The 23,286-nt window shown below is 42.0% G+C and overlaps 1 protein-coding gene and 1 long non-coding RNA gene across 2 annotated transcripts in view; one reads left to right on the top strand and one right to left on the bottom strand.

Annotated features, from left to right (window-relative positions):
* LOC116792303 overlaps positions 1-14,498 on the top strand; it is a 179,512-nt gene extending 165,014 nt beyond the window's left edge. Inside the window, exons 4-8 of the long non-coding RNA XR_004359067.1 lie at positions 4,072-4,238; positions 4,849-4,942; positions 11,488-11,585; positions 12,516-12,637; positions 14,236-14,498. This is a non-coding gene — a long non-coding RNA (uncharacterized LOC116792303). The remainder of the gene's footprint in view (positions 1-4,071; positions 4,239-4,848; positions 4,943-11,487; positions 11,586-12,515; positions 12,638-14,235) is intronic.
* A 538-nt stretch (positions 14,499-15,036) lies between these two features.
* The window catches only part of CNTN3 (contactin 3), a 104,301-nt gene continuing 96,051 nt past the window's right edge, over positions 15,037-23,286 (bottom strand). Inside the window, exons 16-21 of the mRNA XM_032699166.1 lie at positions 23,050-23,284; positions 22,782-22,897; positions 21,939-22,125; positions 18,667-18,779; positions 17,597-17,765; positions 15,037-17,036 (exon numbers count right to left, since the gene is read on the bottom strand). Coding sequence (XP_032555057.1) covers positions 16,936-17,036; positions 17,597-17,765; positions 18,667-18,779; positions 21,939-22,125; positions 22,782-22,897; positions 23,050-23,284 — 921 coding nt within the window. The 3' untranslated portion in view covers positions 15,037-16,935. The remainder of the gene's footprint in view (positions 17,037-17,596; positions 17,766-18,666; positions 18,780-21,938; positions 22,126-22,781; positions 22,898-23,049; positions 23,285-23,286) is intronic.

Here is a 23,286-nt window from a genome sequence, read left to right as displayed (position 1 = left end):
AGATTGAAGTTTATTCTTATGGTGTTCTTTCAGTTATTTATTTCACATTGCTGTCATGCATGGATGAATTTATATGATGCTCTGATGACCTTTAGAAATTCCTCTGATTAAATGCTGTTCTACTTCATTATGACATTTCTGTACTTGTACTACCCGATTTGATGTGTACAGCTTAATAACACAACCAGACATGAATGCTAATAACTTTACAATTCATTGCATTGCTATTTTTTAATGTAGATGAATTTTAAAACAAGTTTCTCTTGCTGCAGGCTTACATGAATCATATAAATTAGAAGGTAACAAAAGAACATATTAGCATTTGTTAGCCTGGATGCACAAATTTTGTAGTAACCATTTTAATATGTACTACAACTTTTCCAGCCTCAAGTTTAATATGTACTACAACTTTTCACCCTCGATTTTTCAACCAACATCATAATTGAATTGGTTTCCTTCTTGCCTAAGGATAATGATTTTACACTGATGGAATCATTATTAGATTCTAAGGATTATACTGATGATGCCTGTTTTACATAGAGCTAAAAAAATTAAAATTATTCAACTGTAAAATACTCCTTTACACAAAGGCTATGTAAGTTGGAGATAAATGAACTAATTATTGTGTTTAGAGTTGTTGTTAATATCCAGCATCCATAACTGGAGCAAACTTCTTGCTGTAGCTCTGTGCAGGGGGCTTTTGAAACCCCCACCCCATCGCTTGTCCTTGAAGTCTGGCAGGTGGTGAGTTGCTGTCGTGGAGCTGATGCTGTGCAAGCATGTGTTCATCGAGGCAGGAGATGACTTCCTGCAGATCTCCACAGAAACTGCTCAAAAAGCTCCTCATCTACAGGCACAGCCTCCAGCAGTGGGATGAGAAGCAAGAGGAAAGGTGGAAGGTGGCAAAAGAGAAGGCATTACTTAGGGAAGAAGCATCTTTACTGGTGTGGATCTGGTTATCGGTTCAGTCTGGGTTTGGAAGACATGTCCATGTTCCACCACACCTTCCTAAGGGGTAAAAAACAGTGTTTGAACTGGTCCAGAGTAAGTGAGAACCAGCTCACCTGCATCCACCACTTCTGTCTGCACATCTGAGCACTGCTCCTCGGATGGAGGGAGGGAAGAATAGCCCAGGTTAAGCATAAATGATGAATTTCTGCTATCCTGAAAACCGTCAACATTTCATGGGTAATTACACTTCAGGCTGCAGAAATAGCTGTTGAATTAATTGATTTTACAGTCACATCCTGAGGTGCTGAGTGGGTGTTGGTCTGTGTGGATGTGTCAAAATAACACCTTCAAAAGTCTCGGGGGTGGAAGACATTTACCTCTGTCTGTTGAGTAATCAGCAATTAGAATACAATATAAATATCTGCAACCTTTCAGCTGAAAAAACAGGAAGAAAAACTTTATTATTGCCTTTAAACATTTTAAACTTTTTTTGCAATTTTTACTTGTCAAATATAGAAGTATCTGGAGCTGAAATTAAGCAAGTGTAGCCCCTCTTCCTCTGACTTTTTCAAGCTGGAGGTTAACCTCAATTACAAAAAAAATTAAAATCACTTTTCTTTAAGCATCTATTTTAAATCATTTTAAATCATAGGTGAGAGACCAGTCAGCATAAGTACAATGGACTGCTCTTGTGCATGATTTTTTAAAAGCTGGATGTCACCTCTGAGGTCAAGGAACATGATTGCTTCCCCACACTTAAGCTTCAGTCAGTTTTATTCACTACAAAAACAAGAGTAAGGAGCTGCACCAGTTGTAAACTTGCACTTACTCCACTAATTGTGTATGGAGTGATCAATATATGGAATCAAATTCCATGTCCGTGGTGCATTAAGACATTATCAAACTCCTGTGCTTCTCAGCTGCTTTAATATGGCTCGAGGTACAGCACAGAGCTCCCCTTGTATGCGGTTCAATAGTTTCTTTAATCTGAGATGTAAACTTGTCTTTGAAAGTGAAAAACAAGCTGACCTGAAGGTAATAGACCTGCATTGAATTCATCTCAAACACATGTTAAATTTTCTTGACACCATTACCCTTTTCCTTAGGAAACTTCAGAGTGTTCTTGATTAATAATAAAAATAAGGGAAAACAACCTGTAAAAGCAAACCAGGAGCACTCGGTGGCCCATCTACTTTCAACCTTTTGCTCCTTGTCCTGGGTATTCTCAGCAAAAGAAACAAAATCCCATCAAGCTCTTTTCAGCATTGCACAAGGATTTAGACTATTTCCTATGCTCAGCTCTTTGTAACAACAAAACAAAATAATTAAGGTGATGTTAAATCAAGATGAGAGCAGGAGACAAGATCTCTGGATTCCAAGCCAGGCTCTCTGACTCAATTATTGAACAACTTGTGCTAAATTGTTTAACCTATTTGCTTCTTCTTCCCTGCCTTTAAGGTGAGGGCACATTAAGTTTTACCTCCCCATGGCATGACTTGCTGTGATTGTTGGTTTGTATTTGTGGGGTGCTTTTGGAATGCAACGCTCTGTAACGTGGCAGTGAAGTGTGGCTCTGGCATCCACTTTGGGGTTTCCTTTCTCCCTGAAGCTCGAATTCTTGTAAAACTTGGCCAAATTTCTGTAGCTCTCTAGAGGAAGAGTAAAATTTGTTGTTGCAGTAAAGCTTCATTATAGATGTTTCATCAGGGATCAGTTTGTGAAGCAGCTGTCATTGCTGTCGGAGAAGGTGGAGCTGCAGAGAGGCTTTAACTTGAGTTTGGGGGATCATGATGAGGGAGTTGCTGAAGACTTGCCATGTGCTGTAATTAAAGGGCTGCTGTCAGAGGCCAAGCAGGCATAAAAATGTTCCTTCCTCAGCTGCTCTTCCCTCTGGTGAGTTCATCTTAATTTTCGACATTTGATGGAGAATTGAATTTTGAGATGGAAAACGGAATGGTTTATCTCAGGGATGCTGTGGTGACTCTTGATGCTTTTCTGGGTGTCCAGTGTGTGCAGGCATGGGGGAAAGGAGCTGGGTCCTTGGTCTGTCACCCAATCTCCCAAATTATTGTAAGGCCTCTCTGGGGAATGTGCTGCCAGCAGGGAGGGCAGGCTGTGCCCCAGTTGTTTGACTTGAACAACCAAACACACTGCACCACCACCAAGGAAATCTTGGACCACAGGCTCAGGCTTGGAGACAGCCTTGTCCCTGGCACAGCTTATCCCAACAGGGGCTGTATCAGGTGTGTCCAGTGGACAGAGCTGTTCCTAAGGACACGTGTCAGCATCGGGCAGACCAAGCTCTCGAGGTGTTTCTGTGCTGCTGGGACTGTGGTTTGGACATGGATCAGCTGAGCAGGAGCTGGCTGGGATCCTGGGAGCAGCACTTGCAGGGTCCATCCGAGGAGCTGAGAGGAATGGCAATGTTTTTGCAACCTCTCCATCCTGCAGGTGTGTGCTCGGGCAGAGAGAGGGCCACCACCAGCCAAAACTAATTTAAAGCTGTGTAGAACTGACACCAGTTGCCCTCACAGGAGTGACTACAAATAGATATCTCCTGGAGCTCTCTCCCCGCCAGGTCAGACCATGCCTTGAATAATCTGGGTCCATTCTGGTTGATTTGGGGTCTCTCTCTTTCCAAAGAACAGGAGTAGAGTTCAGCATTTACACAAAGACAACCAGAAGAAAATACTTATGCTCCTGTTGTTCTCTTTCTAAACATTTCCTTTGGTGCAAGTGTTAATATTGACAAGTGTGTTTTATAATTTGGGAGCTTACTTTAGGCTGAGATGGTGCATTGGTATTTAATGCACAATGCACATAGTTTAGATGGCATGCATTAATCATATTCCTATTGTCTTTGTTATGGTAATGGGAGAAACAAGCTCTTGGGGTTTTTTTAAAATTAAAAAAAAAAAGGAAAATGGGCTTGACTTCTTTTTTTTTTTTTTTTTTTTTTTTAAGATACATTATATTTCAACAGCTAATGAAGAGGAAATAATGATGAGTCTGCACTATGATATGTATTAGAGTACTAATTAGACTATAGCAGAACTGCTTACGGATGTCTTTGACACACCTGCTTGGTAATTTTCAGCCCCATTTTGCTCCCTTTACCAGGGCAGGCGTGATGGGAAGACAGAGTTAAGACTGAAATATGAAACAGAGAACTCAGCACCCTCAAGTTTTGTCTTTTGTTCACCCAGCTTCATATATGTTTAAGACAAGGATAATGTGGATGGTCACTGCGGTGCCCTTTTTGTGGGCTGAGATTTCTATTGCCCATGGTAGGTATAGGGAAAGGACTCATATGTTATTTTCTGACTTCCTTGTGACCATAAAAAGGCAATATGGTTTCAGAACAAGAATTCCCAGTTTAGGCTGTCATTTTGCATGTATATTAATCCAGAATATTATGTATTGCATCTCCAACATTTGCTTATCATTGCTTTAGTTTGGAGTGTGTGTTTTCAAGACCATTAAAAGCTGTAAATCTAGAAATAATGTTGGCCTTCATTTTTAAAGCTGTTTCGAAGTTGTCTTCTTTTACTGTCATAAGAAACCACAAATATTCCCACTCTATATCTTATTTGCTTTTACATTTCTGTCAACTATGTAAATAATTGGATTCTAAACATGAATTGCAAATGTGCCCAAAATCACATACCAAGCAGGCTGAGTTCCTACCTCAGCCATGTCTCCCAGCTTACACTGCAGCCAAACTGGTCATAGGTTGTACAAAATTCACCTGTATTTTATAAGATGCAAATATTGGCTACATATTTTGTAGCCTCTAAACATGATTGTGTTGCCCACACTAATGAGACTGACAGTGACTCCTCAGTATTCCCCCATACTGAGTCTCTGTGATGATTCAGCTTCTTTTTTTTCTCACAGCTTTTTCCAAAGGAAAGTTTTCCTGACTGCACCATTCGTGTGTTGGAGGATGTGGAGCTGTTTGTGCCTGAGAGCCCAAATGAGAATTCTAAAGGTGAGCAACTCTGATTCAAAGCTGGTCTAATTTTTCTTATTTTGATGATGAAAATTTTCAGTGGGTGCACTAAATCCTAAGAGAGTCACATGTTTAAATGCAATATGACAACACTTCTCACGGAATAATGCATTTAAAAGTAAGGGGCAGTATTTTCATTTATGGGTATATCAGAATTTTTTTCTCTGTTTTGAAATGTTTTGTGCTACTTGCAGTTTCATAAAACTCCGTTTCAGGTGGTCACTGACAGTTACAGCTGATTTCATCCCACATGTAAGATCATATATTGCAACCCACACAGAGAGGACAGAGTTGAAAAGGAGAAGAATTCTGGGGAGGTGCAGTTGTACTTGGTAGCATTTGAGTTCCAGAATAGGAACAGATTTATCACCTGCCCAAGGACCAGGTGAGAGGTAAAGAGGTGAATGTAGAGGGGTGAAAAGTAGCATCAGATGCCATAAGCAGGGGTGGATTTGTTGAAGGGAGAGAGGGAAAGGGAGAATCTCCTCAGCATGGTCTGATCCAGCCCATGGTGCTGTGCTGTATGGTAGATGTGTAACTTGGAGGGAGACACGTGGAACCTCTCAAGGTGCTTTGAGGCTGGAGCTCTTGGGTGGCAGAGCAAAACCCTGAGACTTCACAATGCCCAGTGTTGTCCTGAACAGATGCCCCAGGCACTGCAGTAATGGGAGATGCTGCCTTTGAGTAGGAGGTTTACAGGCAGAGATAACAGAAAATTTACTCCAGCATAAGACAAGGGGTTTATCTAGATATACAGCAAGTGTTTAAAAAACCAAACCAAAGCCCCAGGCAATTTTGTGACGTTCATCACCAGGATGAGTGGTGTTCTCTCAGCACACCAGGTGCCTCAGCACCATCAGTGCTTGTGGAGGCAGCAGAGCAAAGCACAAGTGCATTCGTGCAGGGGAGCTGGGAGGCCAAACCCTGAGCCTGCCAAAGCCCCAGGCGGATGTTCTGCCTTGCTAAGCAAGTCTGGTGGCTCAGTGACGCCACTGAATGTCCCCAGTGCCCTGTGTGACGCTGGTGACACCCCTGAGAGCTGCTGCTGTCAGACCTGAGCTCACCCGTCAGTGAAGTGCTGAACAAGTACCTGGAGGATTTCTGAGTGAGGCACACTTGTCTTTAAAATGCTATGCTTCTGAAGTTAGGGGCTTTCCTTCAGCTATGTGAGAAACCATGCCAGTACCACGAGGGGAAGGCAGGTGTCTGGAAACAGGTCTTTTTAAATCCCACTACATGCAGTTGTGCTGGGAAGACTGGGGGGGTTTTGCCTCTGCTCCAGTGTTGGGGGTGTGTGTCTCTGTTTGGGGGGATGTGAGACAAGTCTGTCCCCATCTCTTTCTCCCTTGTGGCTTCAGAAATTGAAGGCTGCACCTTCAGAGGGGATGGGACCATGTGCCATCTCACCAGCAGTCCAGTCCAGAAGGACTGAAATAACCCTCTGGAGGGTATCCACTGCTTTCTGGGGTTGGATCAGTCTCTCCAGGGGTCCGTCCTACCAGCTCCCCAGTGTATTTCAGGTCAGTCCAAGGATCTTGGCTTCTAGTCTGTTTAACTGCTCACCCATGTCATGAGTATAGTAAGACATGAGCCATATCAATCTAATCATAAACCCAAACAAACCAGCAGTTGTTCGAGTCCTTTATCTCTTGGCAGGCAACAGCAAGCCCTCACCTCTTATCCACTCTGCACACATGCAATTTTTCTGCAGCCTTCATCAGCACCAGGAATTCAACAGCTGAGACCAACATTTATCTCAGTAAATCCAGCGTGTAGGTCTGCCCCTCTCCTGAATATTCAGATATGCAGCCACATCAGTGCTGCTCGTTTGAAGGCAATGACAAGGGTCATCATTTTATTCTTTATCTCCTGCTTCACCTGCTCCTGAATGCTGAAGGGAAGGAGGAAACAGCGTCCTGGGGAGCTCAGTGGTGTGCATGACAACCTTGCAATGCTCGACTGTTCATCAGGGTGCCACGGGAGGACGAGGAGGAGCAAAGGCACCACTGAGCATCCGTGCCCACAGCCCTGGTGGTGCCAGTGAGGTGGTGCTGGTGGGAGGGAGATGATGGGTGTTAGCCCTGCCAGCCCCTCCAGCCACGTGGCACAAAGCCAAAGGACACAGAAATGCCTTGTCAGGTAAGAAACCTTCAGCCTGGTCACAAATAAGCTTGATTTCTGAAGATGAGAAAGGTTAAAACTGAGTTCGAACGTCTCGAACTTCCCTCAGTGTTTTCTGAAAAGACAGTGGGTCTTGTTCAGCTGCTTTTCACTTACATGCCTAAAAAGATTCAGCTGTCATAGCCCTGACAAGCACTAAAAAGCTCTTGTTAAGGTCACGGGCATCAGAGAAGTGTCTCTCCTACAACATCCCAGTGAACCAGGGCCACTGGCACTGGGAGTGGGGGCTGGTGTCAAGACACTGTTTGGTACAAACAGGACTGTGACCTGGTGTCCTGGCACGGCAGAGCTGCTGCTGTTCCCTCTGCTCTTCCTGAGGGGAGCTGTGTAACACTGCTCCAGCTAAGTGCAAAAAAAACCAAAACAAAAAAAAACAAACCTCTAAACATCCCTGACCTTTAAATTCAGGCTGCAGCCAATAGATCTGCTGCTAACCAAAAATCTGAGGTTGCTTTCATGTGTCTTGAGCGTTCAGGGAATAGATGTAGCTTAACATGCAAATGCTGGGCTTCCTGCAGCACGCCGCTGCTTTTCAAGCTCTCTCATTTCATGCTGTTACCTCCATCCCTGCTGTGTCTGTGAAAAGAGCCTCTCTGAGGAAAAGTTTCCCACAGACAGAAATCTGACTGATGTGGTAAAAAAAACCCCAAACCCACAACCAACCACTTATAGTTTAATTTCTAAAATGTGTGGTGTCCATCTGCAACCTGGCAACCAGCATCTTCTCTGCTGCTGGCATGGAGAGACCAGCCCCTCGCTGCCTCAGGGGATGTATTTTATATATTTGTCCTCATCTGATTAAGTGAGTAGGTTCTGAAGTTGGGAGGCAGGAGTCTTGTCCTAGCACAGGTGTTCAGAGGAATATTTTCCCCCTGTGAGCAGTGATGCTCCAGTGCCCTTTGGTGTGTTTACCTGTGCACCCATTTTCTCTGTGTTCAAGTTACCGTGCTCACAAAACTTCAGTGTTCTGCACAGATGGAGAAATGGATGTCTCTTGTTCCAGGCAACAAGGGGAAATGGCCTCAAGTTGTGCCAGGAAGGGTTGTCAAACCTTGAAACAGGCTGCTCAGGGGTCACCATCCCTGGGGTGGTGGCACTTGGGAAACATGGTTTAATGGTGGCTTCGGCACTGCTGGGTTAATGGTTGGACTCAATGACCTTGAAAGTCTTTTCCAGACCAAATGATTCCATGATTCTCTGTCCAAACACTTCTTTTATCACTCATAAAGAATGCCTGTAAAGCCCATATACAGCAGCTGTTGGGCAGGTCCCTACCCTGGAGGGTACAAGGGGAACTCGCCAACAACTAATGTTTATTTAGCACTTCAGATATCTTCCTTGAACCACCTGGGCAGCATCATCCTCTTCTGCCTTTAAATCAAAGCACAATGCATTATTGATGACTGAAATGCAGTAAATGTGTGGCATTTCTCTAATTCCTTACATTTTTTGTTCTAATTTCAAGTATTTCTCATTCTATGCCACTACCATAAAATTCAACATTTTAAGCATATTGTCCCTCATAGTGCCTGCTTATATTTTTAAGCTTGTCTGGCTATTTTGGCAGTAAGAGGCATCATGAATTATGTAAGCAATTGCTCTCTTTAGGAGCTGGTCCCAGCCCTGTGCTGCCCCGATAAGAGCAGCGAGGCAGGAGCTGCTTTGGGAAGAGCAGGACTTGTGTGCCTGCACCTCAGCTGGGCTGGGACCAAAGAACAGAGCACGTGGAGTGTTGGAAATGAATTGAAACCACAGAGAACTGGGGTAAAAAATGAGATCCAAGCCTGATTTGCAGCAATTCAGTCTTGGAGCTGTGGCTGTGACCATGCAACGGGCTGGATGTAATGGGTCCCACTTAGTGAGTTATCTGGGACTAGAAATCATGGTTTCTTCATCTCTAAAAGCTGGGCTTTCATCCCAAATATACGGCTGGGTGTTCAGGTAGGTGTAAGGGAGGATCCTAATCCATGAGGCTTCATGAAAATCAAGAGATATTGGGTTAAAACCCCTTGGGGAGGGACCTGAATCTGACCCACATTTTCTAGCACAAACTCTAGTTAAGTGGAAAAGTGGCCACAAGCAGCAGCATCTTGGTTCTTTCTTGAACTCAAGAGCCCTGTGATGTCCTTGGAGGAAAGGGAGGTGCTGGGAAGCAAAGCCTCACTCCCCATCTCCTTACCTGGGCTTTTATTAGACTCCACCACGATGTTCCTGTTCAGATTTCAGCACTCTGACCCCTCAGTCACCTTTTTCATATAAACAATCATTATAGAGCAGAATCCTGATGACTGGCAGCAGTTAGTCAGGACAGATGGCCTCTGCCTCTGACAGCTCCAAAACATCACATAAGCCTCATCTTTTCAAGAAGGCCTTTACCAGATGGGTCTAATTTAAAGCATGGCCTTTCTCATTTCTTCCTAAAGGACAGCTAATTAAGTGCAGAATGGATGTCTCTGCTCTTCCCAGGGCAGGAACAAGTGGGTGTTTGAGATGGAAACATTTATGGTTTGGTTCCAGCACATCAGTGAGGGGAGATGATGAACTCATTAGAATAAATATCGACAAGTGTATTGAACTTCCCATTTTTTCTGAGTTTACTGGAGCTGCCCCAAGAGAGGCCAATTCTTGAGCAGCACCTTGTGAAAAAATGTCTCTAATTTTTTATTGCTCTGCAGTGACCAACCCCAATTCGACTTGTATTATCTCTTATCAGTCCTGTTTTTGCTCTGCTGCCAAAATTTGTGGTCACGGCTGAGGAGCTCAGAGAGCAGCTCAGAAGAGGTTGAAACAAAGCTCTTATCGTGTTTTCCAGGAGCTCCAATCCAGTTGTTTCTGGCTGTTGTTTCCCACTCGATTTTCTGTGGTGGGAAACTTTATTCTCTTTTCCTCTTGTGCATCAAAATAGCTCTGAGAGATTCTTCTCCTCCAGGCAGGAAACCCTGAAAACTCTGGATCTGTTCAATTAGCTGCATTACAAACTGATTTCCAGCCTTGTCTCTTCTTCCCTTACATGAGCTATTAAATCCCTCCTCTCCTCACCTCCCCAGTTAAACTAAAAATGGCCTAATTTTTTTACATCCTTTTTACAAGCGTGTCTACATGGTAGAAATGAGGAGTTCTGGCTTATCTTGTTATTATGTAAATATTTTTGTGCTTCTAGAACAAAGTTTTTCTTTCCCTTTGATCCAGCTTTCTTGTAGTCAGTTTAACCTCCAGAAAGAGTCAAGAGATTGGTGGAGATTGCCACTGGCATTATTCCTGAGGAAAACTGGAGAGAGAAAAGAAAACTCAAAATTACAGCTCATTTAGAAATGGAAGCAAATGAAAGGAAGAGATTGTCTTTCAGTCTTTTTTAAGCAAATTTTTGCTTAAAATATCTGGGACCAGTGTAAAAATAGCACTTACACTGTATTACAAGATGAAAGTGGTTCTTTTCCAGCAGCCTGGGAGGTTGCTGTGCCCCAAACTTGTGCTGTGGGCAGGATTTCCAAATTACTGGAATTATTTTTATACTTCCATACTTTTGGAGTTTTAGCTGATTGCTTTGGACTGTGCTGGCAGCAGGGGTGAACAGTCTTCCAAAAAGAAAATTTTAGGAGAACTCCAAATTCCCATAAGAAGAAGTTGATTCTAGTTTCACCAATTCCAGAGAGTTATTTATTATTAGAGTTATTTCATGGAGTTATTGTACAGTTATATTTTCCAATTATAAAATCAGGACCAAAGCACTAGTGACTAATGGGAGGAAAAGCAGCAAACACTCTGTAGTTAAAAATGTTTAATTGTTTAATTACACTTAAAAGTGATTGTACAGAAGATATAATAGTAGAGACTATTTTGGCAGTCTTTTGGGTAGAAAGAATGACAGCAGAAGGTCTGGCTGAACTCATGGTTCTCTGCCAGTGCCCAGGACTATCAGCTTGGTTTCCAATCTGGAGAAAATATATGTATGTGGGATTTATACACAGGTCTTGTATGTGTGTTTGCCTGGATGTTTATTAGTTCAGCTGTTAGTACCTCTTCAAAAAAAGAGGGCATGTATTTTAAAAAAAAACCAACAAAACAGCTGAAGATGTTTTCAAAGTCATGAGTGTGAAGGGAAGAGGAGCCACTGGACTTGGAGTGTCTGCCTGGAGCCTTCTGGAATTGCAGCCAGAAGTAAAACTTGGCAGAGCTTTGTTCTGCCTCAGTCCTCCCCTTGCTCAGAAGAGCTGATTGATCAGTCCAAGTGTGCTGAAATTGGGGTGAGGGTTTCATTAGCCTTGGATCAGGCCCTCAGCACTGGATACACTGGTTGCTTGAAAATAGGTAATTAATGGTGCTTTATTTTTCATGTTTCCAAGGCAACACAAGCCCCCAGGACATTGTTTTCCAGTCCATGAACAGAAGCTTTTGGCTGCTGCAGAAGTTCCCCTCTGTCTCATCTGAAGCTGCTGTAAAGGTACCAAAGCCATATTTCCTGTCATCATAGTCTATATCCAAAAAGTCATGACAATCAGATGCTGCTGCTGAAATGATCTCACTGCAGAACTCATTCAATCAGTGGAGCTCTGCTGTTCAAATAGATAATTAGTGTTGTGACAAGTGTGACTGTAAATGCCTCAGTTTGGTGGCAATGTTAGGAAGTGTGACAAAATTAAATTATTTGTCTGCCTTAAGCATGGCCCTCCTTGGATTGCTAATGAGGGAAATTCTTGTTAAACACATGTCCTTTTCTCTCAACTGCTTTACAGACCCTCAGCTGGGAAAAAGATTTATTATTTGGATCATAAGGGGCACGAAAGGCTGGACTTTCCCTTGTTTTCTCTGACTTGTTTCTTTTCATGTCTTTAGCTGGTGTAACAGGTCATTGCTTGTGTTCCAGCATAAAATGGAATGATCCCCTAAAATGGAATCACCAGGGAGAGCAATCCCAGTGGACACCTCTCCTGCCTGTCAAAATCCCCTCTTTGGAAGGAATGGGCACAGGGAGTGCATTCAGGTGCTCCCATCTCAGGGGAACATCTGCAGCACCTTTCCTAGAGGTGACAAAAAATTCAGTCTGTTCTTCTACAGGGGCAGGCAAACCCTCCCTGTGTGCTGCTGGGGGACTCCAATCCTGCACCCTCGGCTGGGAATGGAGAGGGGAAGCAACTCCATGTCCCTCCTCTCATTCTGCATCCCAGGGAGTGTGGGATTTGGGAGGCTGAGGGCAGCAAGGACCGGGACTCTCCAAAGTTTCTCTTTCCTGACGGGTAATTTTGGATGTCCCGCTGTCCCGGGAGCTGCTTTGAGTTTAAATTATCATGGGCTGAATTAATGAGCATCTTGAAGCTGCACCCTCTCCCATGGCTCCTAACAGGATGCTTTTGATCCTTCCTTCCTTTTTCAGCATTTGCCAATGCCCTGATGTTCCCCCACCCAAAGGGAATTAATGGCTGAGCTGGAATGAAGAGCACAGCACAGAGAGCAGGCATGGCCCAGACCTCACAGCACTAATTATGCCCTTAAAGGGTAAGAAAATAATCTTGGGTACATTAGGAAGAAAGTGTCTTAGAAATGCTGCATGGGGTTACTGGCACGTCTCCTGTATTTGTGCATTTGAAAGGGGAAAAAAAAAAGACTTTCAAAGATACTTCCTGACCTCAAAAAGAGCAGCAGGGAGCTCAAGAAAGGAAATTTAATTCCAAGTGAGTTTATCAAGTTTTCCTGACCCTTAAGGATGGAAAAAGCAAAGGAAGGATGCACATGAAGGTCCTGCAAAATTCTAATACTGAAACACTCTCATGCACAAACTGTGAAGTCTCAAACCAGAGACTTTAAACCCAAAGCAAGCAAAGAGCAGGGGATGAATTACAACAAGGGCCAGTGCAGACACTGCAGTGTGGCAGTTCAGGTGATGAAGAGGATCCATGAAAGGAAAGGTGAGTGTCTGTCAAAATATCAGAAATTTTGGGGACGGGAACTCGTGATGCACCTCATGAGAGGCAGCACAGAGGATGCCAGCGAGGTGCCCACACCCTCAGCTGACCTGGGGAAACACTTCCAAGCCAAGGGTGAGACATTAACAGCACCTCTGAGAAGCAGAGCTTTGCAGAGGCTGATTGGAGTAAGAGGAATTCTTGTCCTCTTTTCAGGCTGTACCTCCTACTTCCCCGGGAGACCCAAGCTGTGCCCACGTCAGGGAGGCAGCTGGGAGCTGTGGAGATCCCTTTTCCAAGAGGGCAACCTGATCTCCAGACATGCAGTGAGAGGTGCCCCACATCCCCCATCCCGTGGCAGCTCCCACTGTGCAAGCCCCACATTTTAAAGTGCCTCTTTTTATCAAGCAGCCTCGCTAAAAACCAGAGCAACGCACGCTCAGTTCTATCCCTGCTAAACACATCCCTTTTTATTGCTTTCCAGGAGTTCAAAGCATTAGCATATAAAACAATCCAGGTGGCTGTTTTCCCTAAAAGAGCGAGGGCCTGTTTACAAACTCGTTTTATTTTCACAATCTTCCATTGTTATTTATTTCAGACAGAGAGCTGTCAGATTAATGCACTCCCTCATGCAGGACAGCTTGCTTTATTGCCTGTTATTAAGACATAACATATACAACCTGACAGGCACTGCCCACGTCTGCGTTCCACCACTGAAAGGCAAATTAAGTTGAAAATGGAGATCTCCAATATTTCTTTGGGCTGAAGTGATATTAGTTTTTAACTCATTTTGTATTCATAGAGGATCCTGCATATTTGTAACATATCCAACAGTAAGCTGTCCAAAGAAAAAGTTGTGTTTTTTTTTTTTTTTTAAATTCTTATTCCAGCTACCTCTGAGAAATTCAGGCTTTAGAATACAGGTCTGCTTTTGGATAGGGAATTGAAAACAATGCAATTTACAGTAGTGCTTTACTAAGGACTGTGACTGAAATCTATCCTTCTTTCTTACTAGATGTCAAATAATAGTTGTGCCAAAGTGCTGTTAGTTTTGGTGGAAGTACAACTCAGAGTGGAATGGCAGAACTACCTGCCCCACCACCACAGTTCCTGTCGTATAAGCAATGTTATTCATATTTTTTATTATTATTGATTATTTTTCTTTCCCTTTTTTTTTTTTTTTCACCCCAGGACTGAATTACTAATTTTGGACAGTCACAGGAGCTGCTCTGGAAATGCTTGCTAGAGGTAGGCTTATCCCTTTCCTTTTCCCTTACTGCCTCTTCACCTTTTCCTCCTGTACTTTCCCAATGACAACTTATTCTGTTCCAGCTCACTGGACAATCAAGTCAGTTTTATTAATGCAAATAACCATTAACTAAATTAAGATGATATAAGAAACAGAGATCAGTTTAAAGAAGACTTATATGGACACTGGGGGAAGCAGAGCAAGGCAGGTGTGTCCACCTACAACCACCTGAAAGGGAAAACCCCATTTATTCAATACACTTGTGTTGGCATCATTATTAACCCTTATGGCAGTACCTGGCTCAGCTCCCTGTTATGCAGGTGGAACCCACACTTTAAAAGCTTAATCTGTGGTACCAGGGAGAAGGTTTTTTACTGAAAAGTCTGGGCTTTACAGGAAAATGCAGCTGTGTAGGGAACAGGAAAATGCAGTGGAAAACAGGATGTGCAGCTTAATGCTAAATAGTGATACACTGAATAAATTACTATAAAGAACTAACTCTTCTTCAATGTAATTACACTGGGGTTTTTTTTTCCATTTCAGAAGAGAGGAAACAGCCTAATTGGATAGATGGGAAATGAAGCCAGGGAAAGGGAAGTGGCTTTTTGTCCACTCTGCTGTAAACCTGTGGGCAGAGATGGAACTCAGCAGCTCAAGCACAACCATTTTTAGATGCATTAAACCCCCCAAATGTGCAAATATATAATAGGAACAAGCAATAATACTTTGAAATATTCTATTATCCCTCAATGTAATAAATATTTTATTAGAGCAATAGAAAAAAATGCATACAGATAACCATAGGATACACACACAACTGGAAGTTTTAAGGATAAATTTTGAACTTTTCAATATGAAACAAGGTACCTGGTACATATCTCATGGAGATATATAACTAGAAATTAAATAATACAATCTAATTCCATGAGAATGGCAGTACAGGAACATGGACTAGAATTGTGTGAAACAACAGAGTCACCCTTTGTTGCATGAAACATAACTATATACTTACTAGGAACACCTGTATTTCCATCTCCCCCCCTCCCCCCCCCTTTGCATGTGTCTGAAAACAACACTGGTTTGCCACATGGAAAAGCAACTAGTCATTTATAGCTCTATATGTACAGTATATACAGCTCTTGCTTACTTCAACAGTTAGCACATAGTGTCAGCTGGAGCTAATCAGGTAATTTGCTATCTGAATGCATATCAAGGTATTTTTTTTCTACAGTGCTACCATAATTTCATTAATCCTCCTTCTCCCTTTGTGGTTCTGTGTGTTGTAATAATACTGTGAAATTAAAAAGAACAGTCTTTAAAAGGATATGCTTTATGTCATGTGTGCTGTTACAGGGATGTTGTCAGCTCCCTAAAAGGTGTCTAAAAGGCTGATTTGACTAAATTCACAAATATAGAAGTCAAATGGACCAGGTTCAATGTATCTTTAATATACTGCTATGAAAGCAAGCACATATTTCTCTATAATAGCAAGCCTGAAGTGCTGTTGTGTAATTTTTTATTATCTCCTACAGTATTGCCATAAACTTACCAGAATCATGTGACAGTGGTGGGGTGTGTCTGAGAGCCACAGCAGGTGAGACGGTTTTGAATGGGTTAAAGAGCAGCAGGAAGGAGAGTTCTGACTGTAACACTGAATTAAGGATGCTTACAGTGCAGTGTGGTGGATGATAAAAGAGCAAGATGATTTGGGGCTGCATATCTGGAAGCACCACATCTCAAGGTAGGGAGGTGGTGGTCGTCCCTTTTCATAAGGCCATGGTGCAACTGCATTCCAACAGTGCTTCCAACTGGGAACTCCTGTTAGGGGAACACCAACACACAGGGAGGGCAATAAAAATGAGCCTGAAGGTGGGAGAATTTGGTTAGGAATGAAGAACCTGGTTAAGAAATATAAGGTGGGGATTTGAGGAAATTAACTTCAAAATGTATGGATGGAGAGGAAGGGCAGGTGTTTGAAAAGGTTAGAGAGGCCTCTTTGAAACACAGCTGTGAGATCACTTCTTAGGAGTAGCAGTGGAGGCCCCTCTTGGCACCCCAGCCTGCACTGTGCAGAACTAACACCCACATTGAGACTTTTCCCTCCCTTCCACCTGGGATTTCTTGCTAGATTTAGAATAACTGACACAAAGGGCACTAGGAAAACTGAGCCAAACCTCCTGGGTTGTGACACTGTCTGAAGAACAACCACTGTGGTCCCTGTGTTATCACCTGATTGACAACACCCACGTCTCTGATTCCATCTTTTCTCTGTAGAACAGTATTGTAACACTGCAGAACATCCCTAGAGCAGTTCAGTGTCGCTGCAAAAATGGAGTTTCTCACTGAGCTAAGCTCTTCCTCTGACCATAGTGCCATTGCTCTCCCTCTCTCTTACACTGTATCTGAAGTATGTAGTATGTAAACTCCTTTGGTTCAAGTATTAAGGCATTTCAGATTCCTTTTTAAAGGATTTGTTAAACTTTACATGGTATTTTTACTTCAACTTACAGTGAAATATAAAGAATTTAAAAACACGTCAGGATAGAAGAAAAACATGCATTAACCACTGCAGTTTTTTTTTTTTAAAAAAGCACTTTAGTAACCAATTCTTTTTTTTTCTTGCAGCAAATGCAAATATATCATTACAACACTGAATTAAGGGTCAAGGAAAATACTGTTGCTAAGAAGCTGGACACACTGAAGATATTCAAGACTGATGGACCAGAACCTCTTGCATCCATACCTGTGACAAATGGAAAAGGTCAGGATTAAATGAAAGCATGACTGTGTGCTGTGCCAAACTATTACCCTTCCCAGACACTAAGCAAAAAATTATTGGTTTTTTTTTTTTTTACTTCTTACAAACAGTAGAAATTTACAAAAACACAGTAAATATTTTTAAACTACAGAAATGCCTTGCAAAATGCTGAAATTGTATGAATGGTTTCAGTGCTCTGGTTTAGCTGACAAAAGGTGGTATTTGGTCAGAGGTTGGACTTGGTGACCTTGGAGGTCTTTTCCAACCTTAATGATTCTGTGTTTCGATGACTCTACTTTCAAGGTAATAATTTAAAAAAAAAAAAAAAAAAGAGGAGAGAAAGCAAAAAATTTAACATTTTTAATACTGATTTACATGGTAATTTACCAGTTCAGCAGGATGGAGTTTGTCAAGCATAAGGGCGTGAAGACCGTTAATTGCTTTTCTTTTTATGACCTTATTACCACCCAAAGAATAAGTATTAATTTTTTTTTTTTTTTTTGTTCCTGAAAAGACAAAGTTGAAGGGAATCAGCTTGAACCTACTGGCTAGTCTGGGAATGAGGATCTGCTCGCTGCTGGTGCCATCCCCACCCTCGGTGGTGGCCTTCACCTCGATGATATAATCGTCGTTGGACTGGAGCCAGAGCTCGGCCGTCGTCTGCTCCGTGCTCAGCACGTTCACGCTGCTCTGGCTGCTGGTCCTGTACAAAACCTGCAACACAGGCAAAATTCCTCCTCTAGGAGCTGGCCCTGCCAGTTTTAGCTGGGCTTCTCAGAATCCAGGTTTCTTTTCGGGGTGAAAAGATCTGATTTTTTTTTTTTGGGGGGGGGGGTAATGTTCTCGCGCGGAATTACGTTTTAAGAAAGAAGGTAACGTCAATCGACAGGTTTAATCAGAAATGGCACAGTGTAGAATGATAACACATTATATATTGTTTTGATTACAATTGTTATTATAGGTAATAATATAATTGATGGTGGAACACTGGAATAAGCTGTAAACATGAACTTCTTGCTCAGATCTTCAGCCTAAATCTTTTAAGTGGGAATATATCACGTGGGATCCAGCTACACAGAGCTTATCAAGAACATCCTCAGCTATTCTTTTACACTTACATGACATATTTAAATACTTGTACATTTGTGTGCTGATCAGATTTAGAGCAGATGTAATTTCTATCAGGAAAATGAGCAAGACCCACAGTAGGTAAGAACAAAAAGGGTTTAAAAATATCAGTTTGATACATGTGGTACTATACATACACCTGGCCAGGAAGGGAAGCTGTGTCCACCGGGCTAAATCTTGGATTATATAGTTTCTTCTGAAGTGTTACATATTTTTAGTAGGTGTTATAGATGTGATAAGTGTTCTGCAGGTTCTAAGATCCAAGTGTTACACGTGTGGTAAGTGGGATCCCAAGAGAAGGCACGAGGAGAAGGCATTAGTGTACACTAATGGTAATTAATTAGTGGTAAAAAGGACCGTGGTTATGAGACATTGTTAGAATGTGATTAAAATCTGTAAGAAGGCTGTGACATTGTGCATCCTCTGAACATGCAAATAGGCAAGAAAAAGCCAACTCTGGATTGCTTTCAGCTCTGTTTTCACTGACCTTATACCCAGTCACCTCGGACTCGTTCCCCAGAGCTGTCACCTCCTCCCAGCTCAGGATAACTCTGGAGTCAGTGACATTCCACACGACGTTTCCTGGAGGTTGACTGGGTGCTTCAAATACATAATAAAAGTATGACTTTAATTTAATTGGCATTAGTGATTTATTCAACAGTAGGAAATAGTTCAGGCAATTGACTGTCATTACATTTTGGATGCAAAAGCAACTCAAAGGCAGGTTCCTCGTTTGTACACGTTATGGTTGAGAGGCTAAATTGGAAAAATAGAAGGAAGGAAAAAACAGAATGCCACATAAATGTTATTTCTGAAGCTGAATTATCTGTTGATTGTCCTTCATTAAATGCAGCCAGATAGAAGCATGTGTCTTAGGACGTGGGTGATCAATTAGAACAAACTCTGAGGAAAACAATGCTGGTAACAGAAAATTTACAGTTTTGGTGCAGTGCCAAGAACAAGAAAATTCTTCACAAGATATTGTTAGATAAATTTAGTCTTACTGACTATTCAAATCTACACACTACCTTGATTCACTTTCATGTTTGTAAAGTAGAAATACTTCACAGGGCTATTTTTTTTGTTCTTTTAAGATTCTGACCTGCAGAATGTCTGAGCTGAACAACAGTGGGCTTTGGCCAAGGCAATCTACTGGCTTTTTGTTCATTAGCAACCTGAGCCTGTCATTTCCAAAGGAGCTGCATCCTCTGGGCTCTGCTTTCCTGTATCTTGGAACTGCCAAGCTCTCAGGGCAGGCAGAGGAAGAACAAACCTCTTACGATACCTCAGGTTGGTCTCCCAGAAAATGGGCCACGCAGTGACACAATCAATGATTAAAATCTTTTCTAAATGTGTCAAGGAAAACAATTTACTGTTGCTGTCACCTAGTGGAGGCAACTGCTGCTTAGGTGGACTGGGCTGTGCTTTGATGCTGGAGGTTCAAGTACCAAGCACTAACAGTGGTTTTGAACACTTGTATCCATGTGCTTTTTTTTTTTTTCCCCCCTCCTTTCTTCTCCTCATTTCAGTTCCTTCCCACAGGTAACTCCCTACCTTCTTTCCATGAGCAGTCAGATCAAAACTCATCTGATTATACTTCAAAAATAGACACAAAAATGTAAGAGCGAGACTTAAAGAAATTATTCTGAAGTCAAACAACCACTCACAGGTATTTTTTGCAGCATTTGCCTTGTTCTATGCACTGAGTAAGATTTAACCTGATGTACTAATAATAACCACATTTTGGAAATGTAAAAGGAGATTGTTTCACTCCTGAGAATGAAGTGTTACAGCATATATGAGCAGTTTTCACACTGGGATATTAAAGCTGAATTTCAAAAGAAATGAGTCATTCTTGAAATCCACAACAAAATATTAAGACGACACGTGAAAAAAGGAAGAATAATTACATATAAAAACTGTAAGCCTCTATCTATCACTTGGCTTATGGAAGGGATTCAGAAGGCTCCAATTTGCTTCAGAAACCAAAATCTCCAGTAATCTTCAGTGTTCAGAACTGCAGAGCTTCATCTGTACCAGGTCAGATCCTGATCCAATCATGTCATGGAAGTACATGTCCAGGGCTAAGGATGCAAATAGCTGCATGGATTTCTGAGACTCTTCGGATGCTTAAAGCTGGTCATGAACATGAATATTTCTCTGAATTAGAATTGACTGACAGAACCCATCTGGTTGTATTTTAAGACTTTCTAAATATGAAATAATTGTGACACCTTGTCTTTAGGCAAGTCTTCCCCAGTCACTTGCCATTTTATATAGCATATTTTATAAAAAACCTCCACCTGTTATTTTGGGCTTGCAAACAGGAATATTTCAAATATAAAAGCAAAGATACTTTATTTGTCAAGGACTCAATTTTCAATCTTGAAATATACTGCCAGTTGAACTGAAGTATTTGTATTTCTTGATATGGCTGGAGTTACTGAGAGGTACCTTGTAGTCCCTGTGGGGGAATGTAAATCCTTCACGGCGAAAAACACATCAATCACGAATATTCAAGTTAAAGTAGAAATTGGGATTGATTAAAAATCAGACCTTTGAATGAAAAATCAGCTTCTGCTGTAGCAGCAGAGAGAATTATTTGTCTTAGTCAATTCAACTGGTAGTTAGCAAGATCCTTCAGAGTGACATTACACTGTAGTGCAATGGTTTTGCTCTCTTTAGTCACTTGCAATTAATTTTTCCTTTTTAATTATTCCAAATAGCAGCAATCTTGACCAAGGGCCTGATCCAGATCTGTTCAAACCACTGTCCAGTTCTCACACATCCCAAAGGCAGGTGGCCACTAAAATAGGATTGAAAATCCCTGAGCTGACCAGGCTGGCACCGGCCACAAAGATGATTAATTAGAGAAAAAATTACTTATCACATGTCCTGTCCAGGCTACAGGCAGTGAGTTACTTCAGATCAGCAATTCATGGTAACTCTGCATATATCTAAACTCTGGCAAATCTGAGTTGGTTTAGTCCTCAGTGACAGCCTGACACTCGTTTTCGCCTAAAATAATTTCTGATAAATTAGCTTATTTCATAATATTAATGACACAACTATTTCTGGTAGAAGGATGTTAATGACTATTCCAGGGAGTTTGACCTTTCAGATATATTTAATTGTATGTTCTCGTGCCTCTGACAGAAATCCTTCAAGAGTGATGACCCTGACTCGGGGTTGTGTTACAATGGAGGAGCCCACTAAAAATATTTCCACTGTAGAAAAATTAGTGCAGCCTCTGACAATCTGTTCTGCAGCTTAATTTCTCCTTTTTAACAGCAAAGTGGCCTCTTGTGCAATTTGTTCAAGGGGAAACAGTGGACATGAAGGATTGTTTTGCATGAACTGTATGAGGATCATTGCATTTCAAAAGCCATGCCCTAGAGAACTTATAAATATGTTATAGAAGGCTGAAAAATTCAACAAGTCTCTTTTTTTTTTCCCCCTTCTGAAGAACAGAGATTTTTCTTTTCAATTTCTTCCAGTCATTAGAAGCATAATAAAGGTTCTGTGCAGAAATTACACATCTTTCTTGGGTTTCCACTGGCACAGCTGAGTTTTACTCGTCCTGCTGGAGCCACGGAGGGAGGAAGCTCCGAGCTTGATTTAATTGTGCTTAGAACCAGCCCCTGCCCTGGACTGCACGAAAATTCAAGTCACTGACTCACACTGTGTGATTCCCAGTAATGCCACTGTTTTTCCTGCACACCATTAAGTCTCTCCCCCCTTTAAATTCCAGATACTCACGTGGCTTTTTAGTGGTGGCATTGACGGTGGCACTGAAGGGCCCAGCCCCAGCACTGTTGTAGGCACGGACAGCTGTGTAATAAGCCAAGTTGCTCCTCAAACCCGTGATTCTTATTGATGTTTCATTCCCTGCAGCTTTTACTCTGTTTGAAGATTCTTCTTTCTGACCATTATTCCAGTACCTAACCTAGGAGATATAAAAGCAAAACCATTTAAATCTTGCATGGAATGGACTGTTCACCCACAGCAATGCACTTGACTCTTTTAAGTGTGGGTTTCCCCACACCCCCCCCAGCTGAAAAAGGTAGAAATACATTAAAGTTTCAGAAATGTGTTTACTGTGCAAAAGTAAAATATTCTTATCCATCTGCTTCTCACACCTGCTGCTCTTTTTAGTGTGACTGTAGGAAAAAGAAAATTGAAACATTAGATCTCGCTTGAATTAAAGAATGACAAGAGGAAAACCATTACTTCATTAAAGAGAAAACAAGTTAAACTCAGGAAAATGTACCCTATGAAAAAGTTTCTCTGAAAGTAAATGTAATTCTGAAAAAATATGTCAGTTTGAAGATATGTTAGACACATGACTATCTATCAGCACAGGAAGAAAAACACAATTTCAGTCTGTGATCTTTTTTGCAATAATAGAAGAAATTATCCTTCCTCTGGGCATGGGGTGGAGGGGGCAGGAAGAATAAGATTTGGGGTAATCTTTTGTAAATCTGTGTGGCTGTCCCACAGCCTGCACAACCCTTCTGGCCCATGGCCATTTGCAAAGAGGAGTGTATTTTATTTAAATCAATGGGGGAGGGTATTTGAATATTTTTAGTTAAATAAACTCACCTCATAGCCCAATAACCTCCCATTGCTCATCTTCCAGGGAATGGGTGCCCAGGAGACCTCGATGGCTGAGGAGGACAGGCTGGTGGCAGACACTCCAGAGGGGGCTGTGCTGGGCTCTGCATTGAGAAACCAAGGAAGGAGAGGTGACAAACAGAACTGGGGACTGTGCAAATAAACATGTGAACAGAAGACCTCATTTCTGTGAACTGTTGCTGTTCTCTGATGGAACAGCTCACAGTAAATATTTGGGAGCAACTCAATCCTGTACCTTCTTCAGCTGAAAAAACCGTGGTGACTGAACTGAAGGGCCCTTCTCCTTTATTGTTATAGACACCAACTTTGACTTCATAGGGTGAAAAGGGCAAGATGCTTTCATTCCTGAACACGTATTTTGGGGTGTCAGGGGAGGTGACCACAGTCTGTATCCACGTTGTGGTGCCAGAGGGGCGGAAAGCAACGACGTAGCCAAAGCCTTCTCCGTTCTGTAATTCCTCAGGGATGGGCT

The sequence above is a fragment of the Chiroxiphia lanceolata genome, chromosome 11 (genome assembly GCF_009829145.1).
Source record: "Chiroxiphia lanceolata isolate bChiLan1 chromosome 11, bChiLan1.pri, whole genome shotgun sequence".
NCBI lineage: Eukaryota > Metazoa > Chordata > Aves > Passeriformes > Pipridae > Chiroxiphia > Chiroxiphia lanceolata.
The sequence above is the reverse complement of the archived record's forward strand: the minus strand, read 5'-3'. Positions and strand labels throughout refer to the sequence as shown.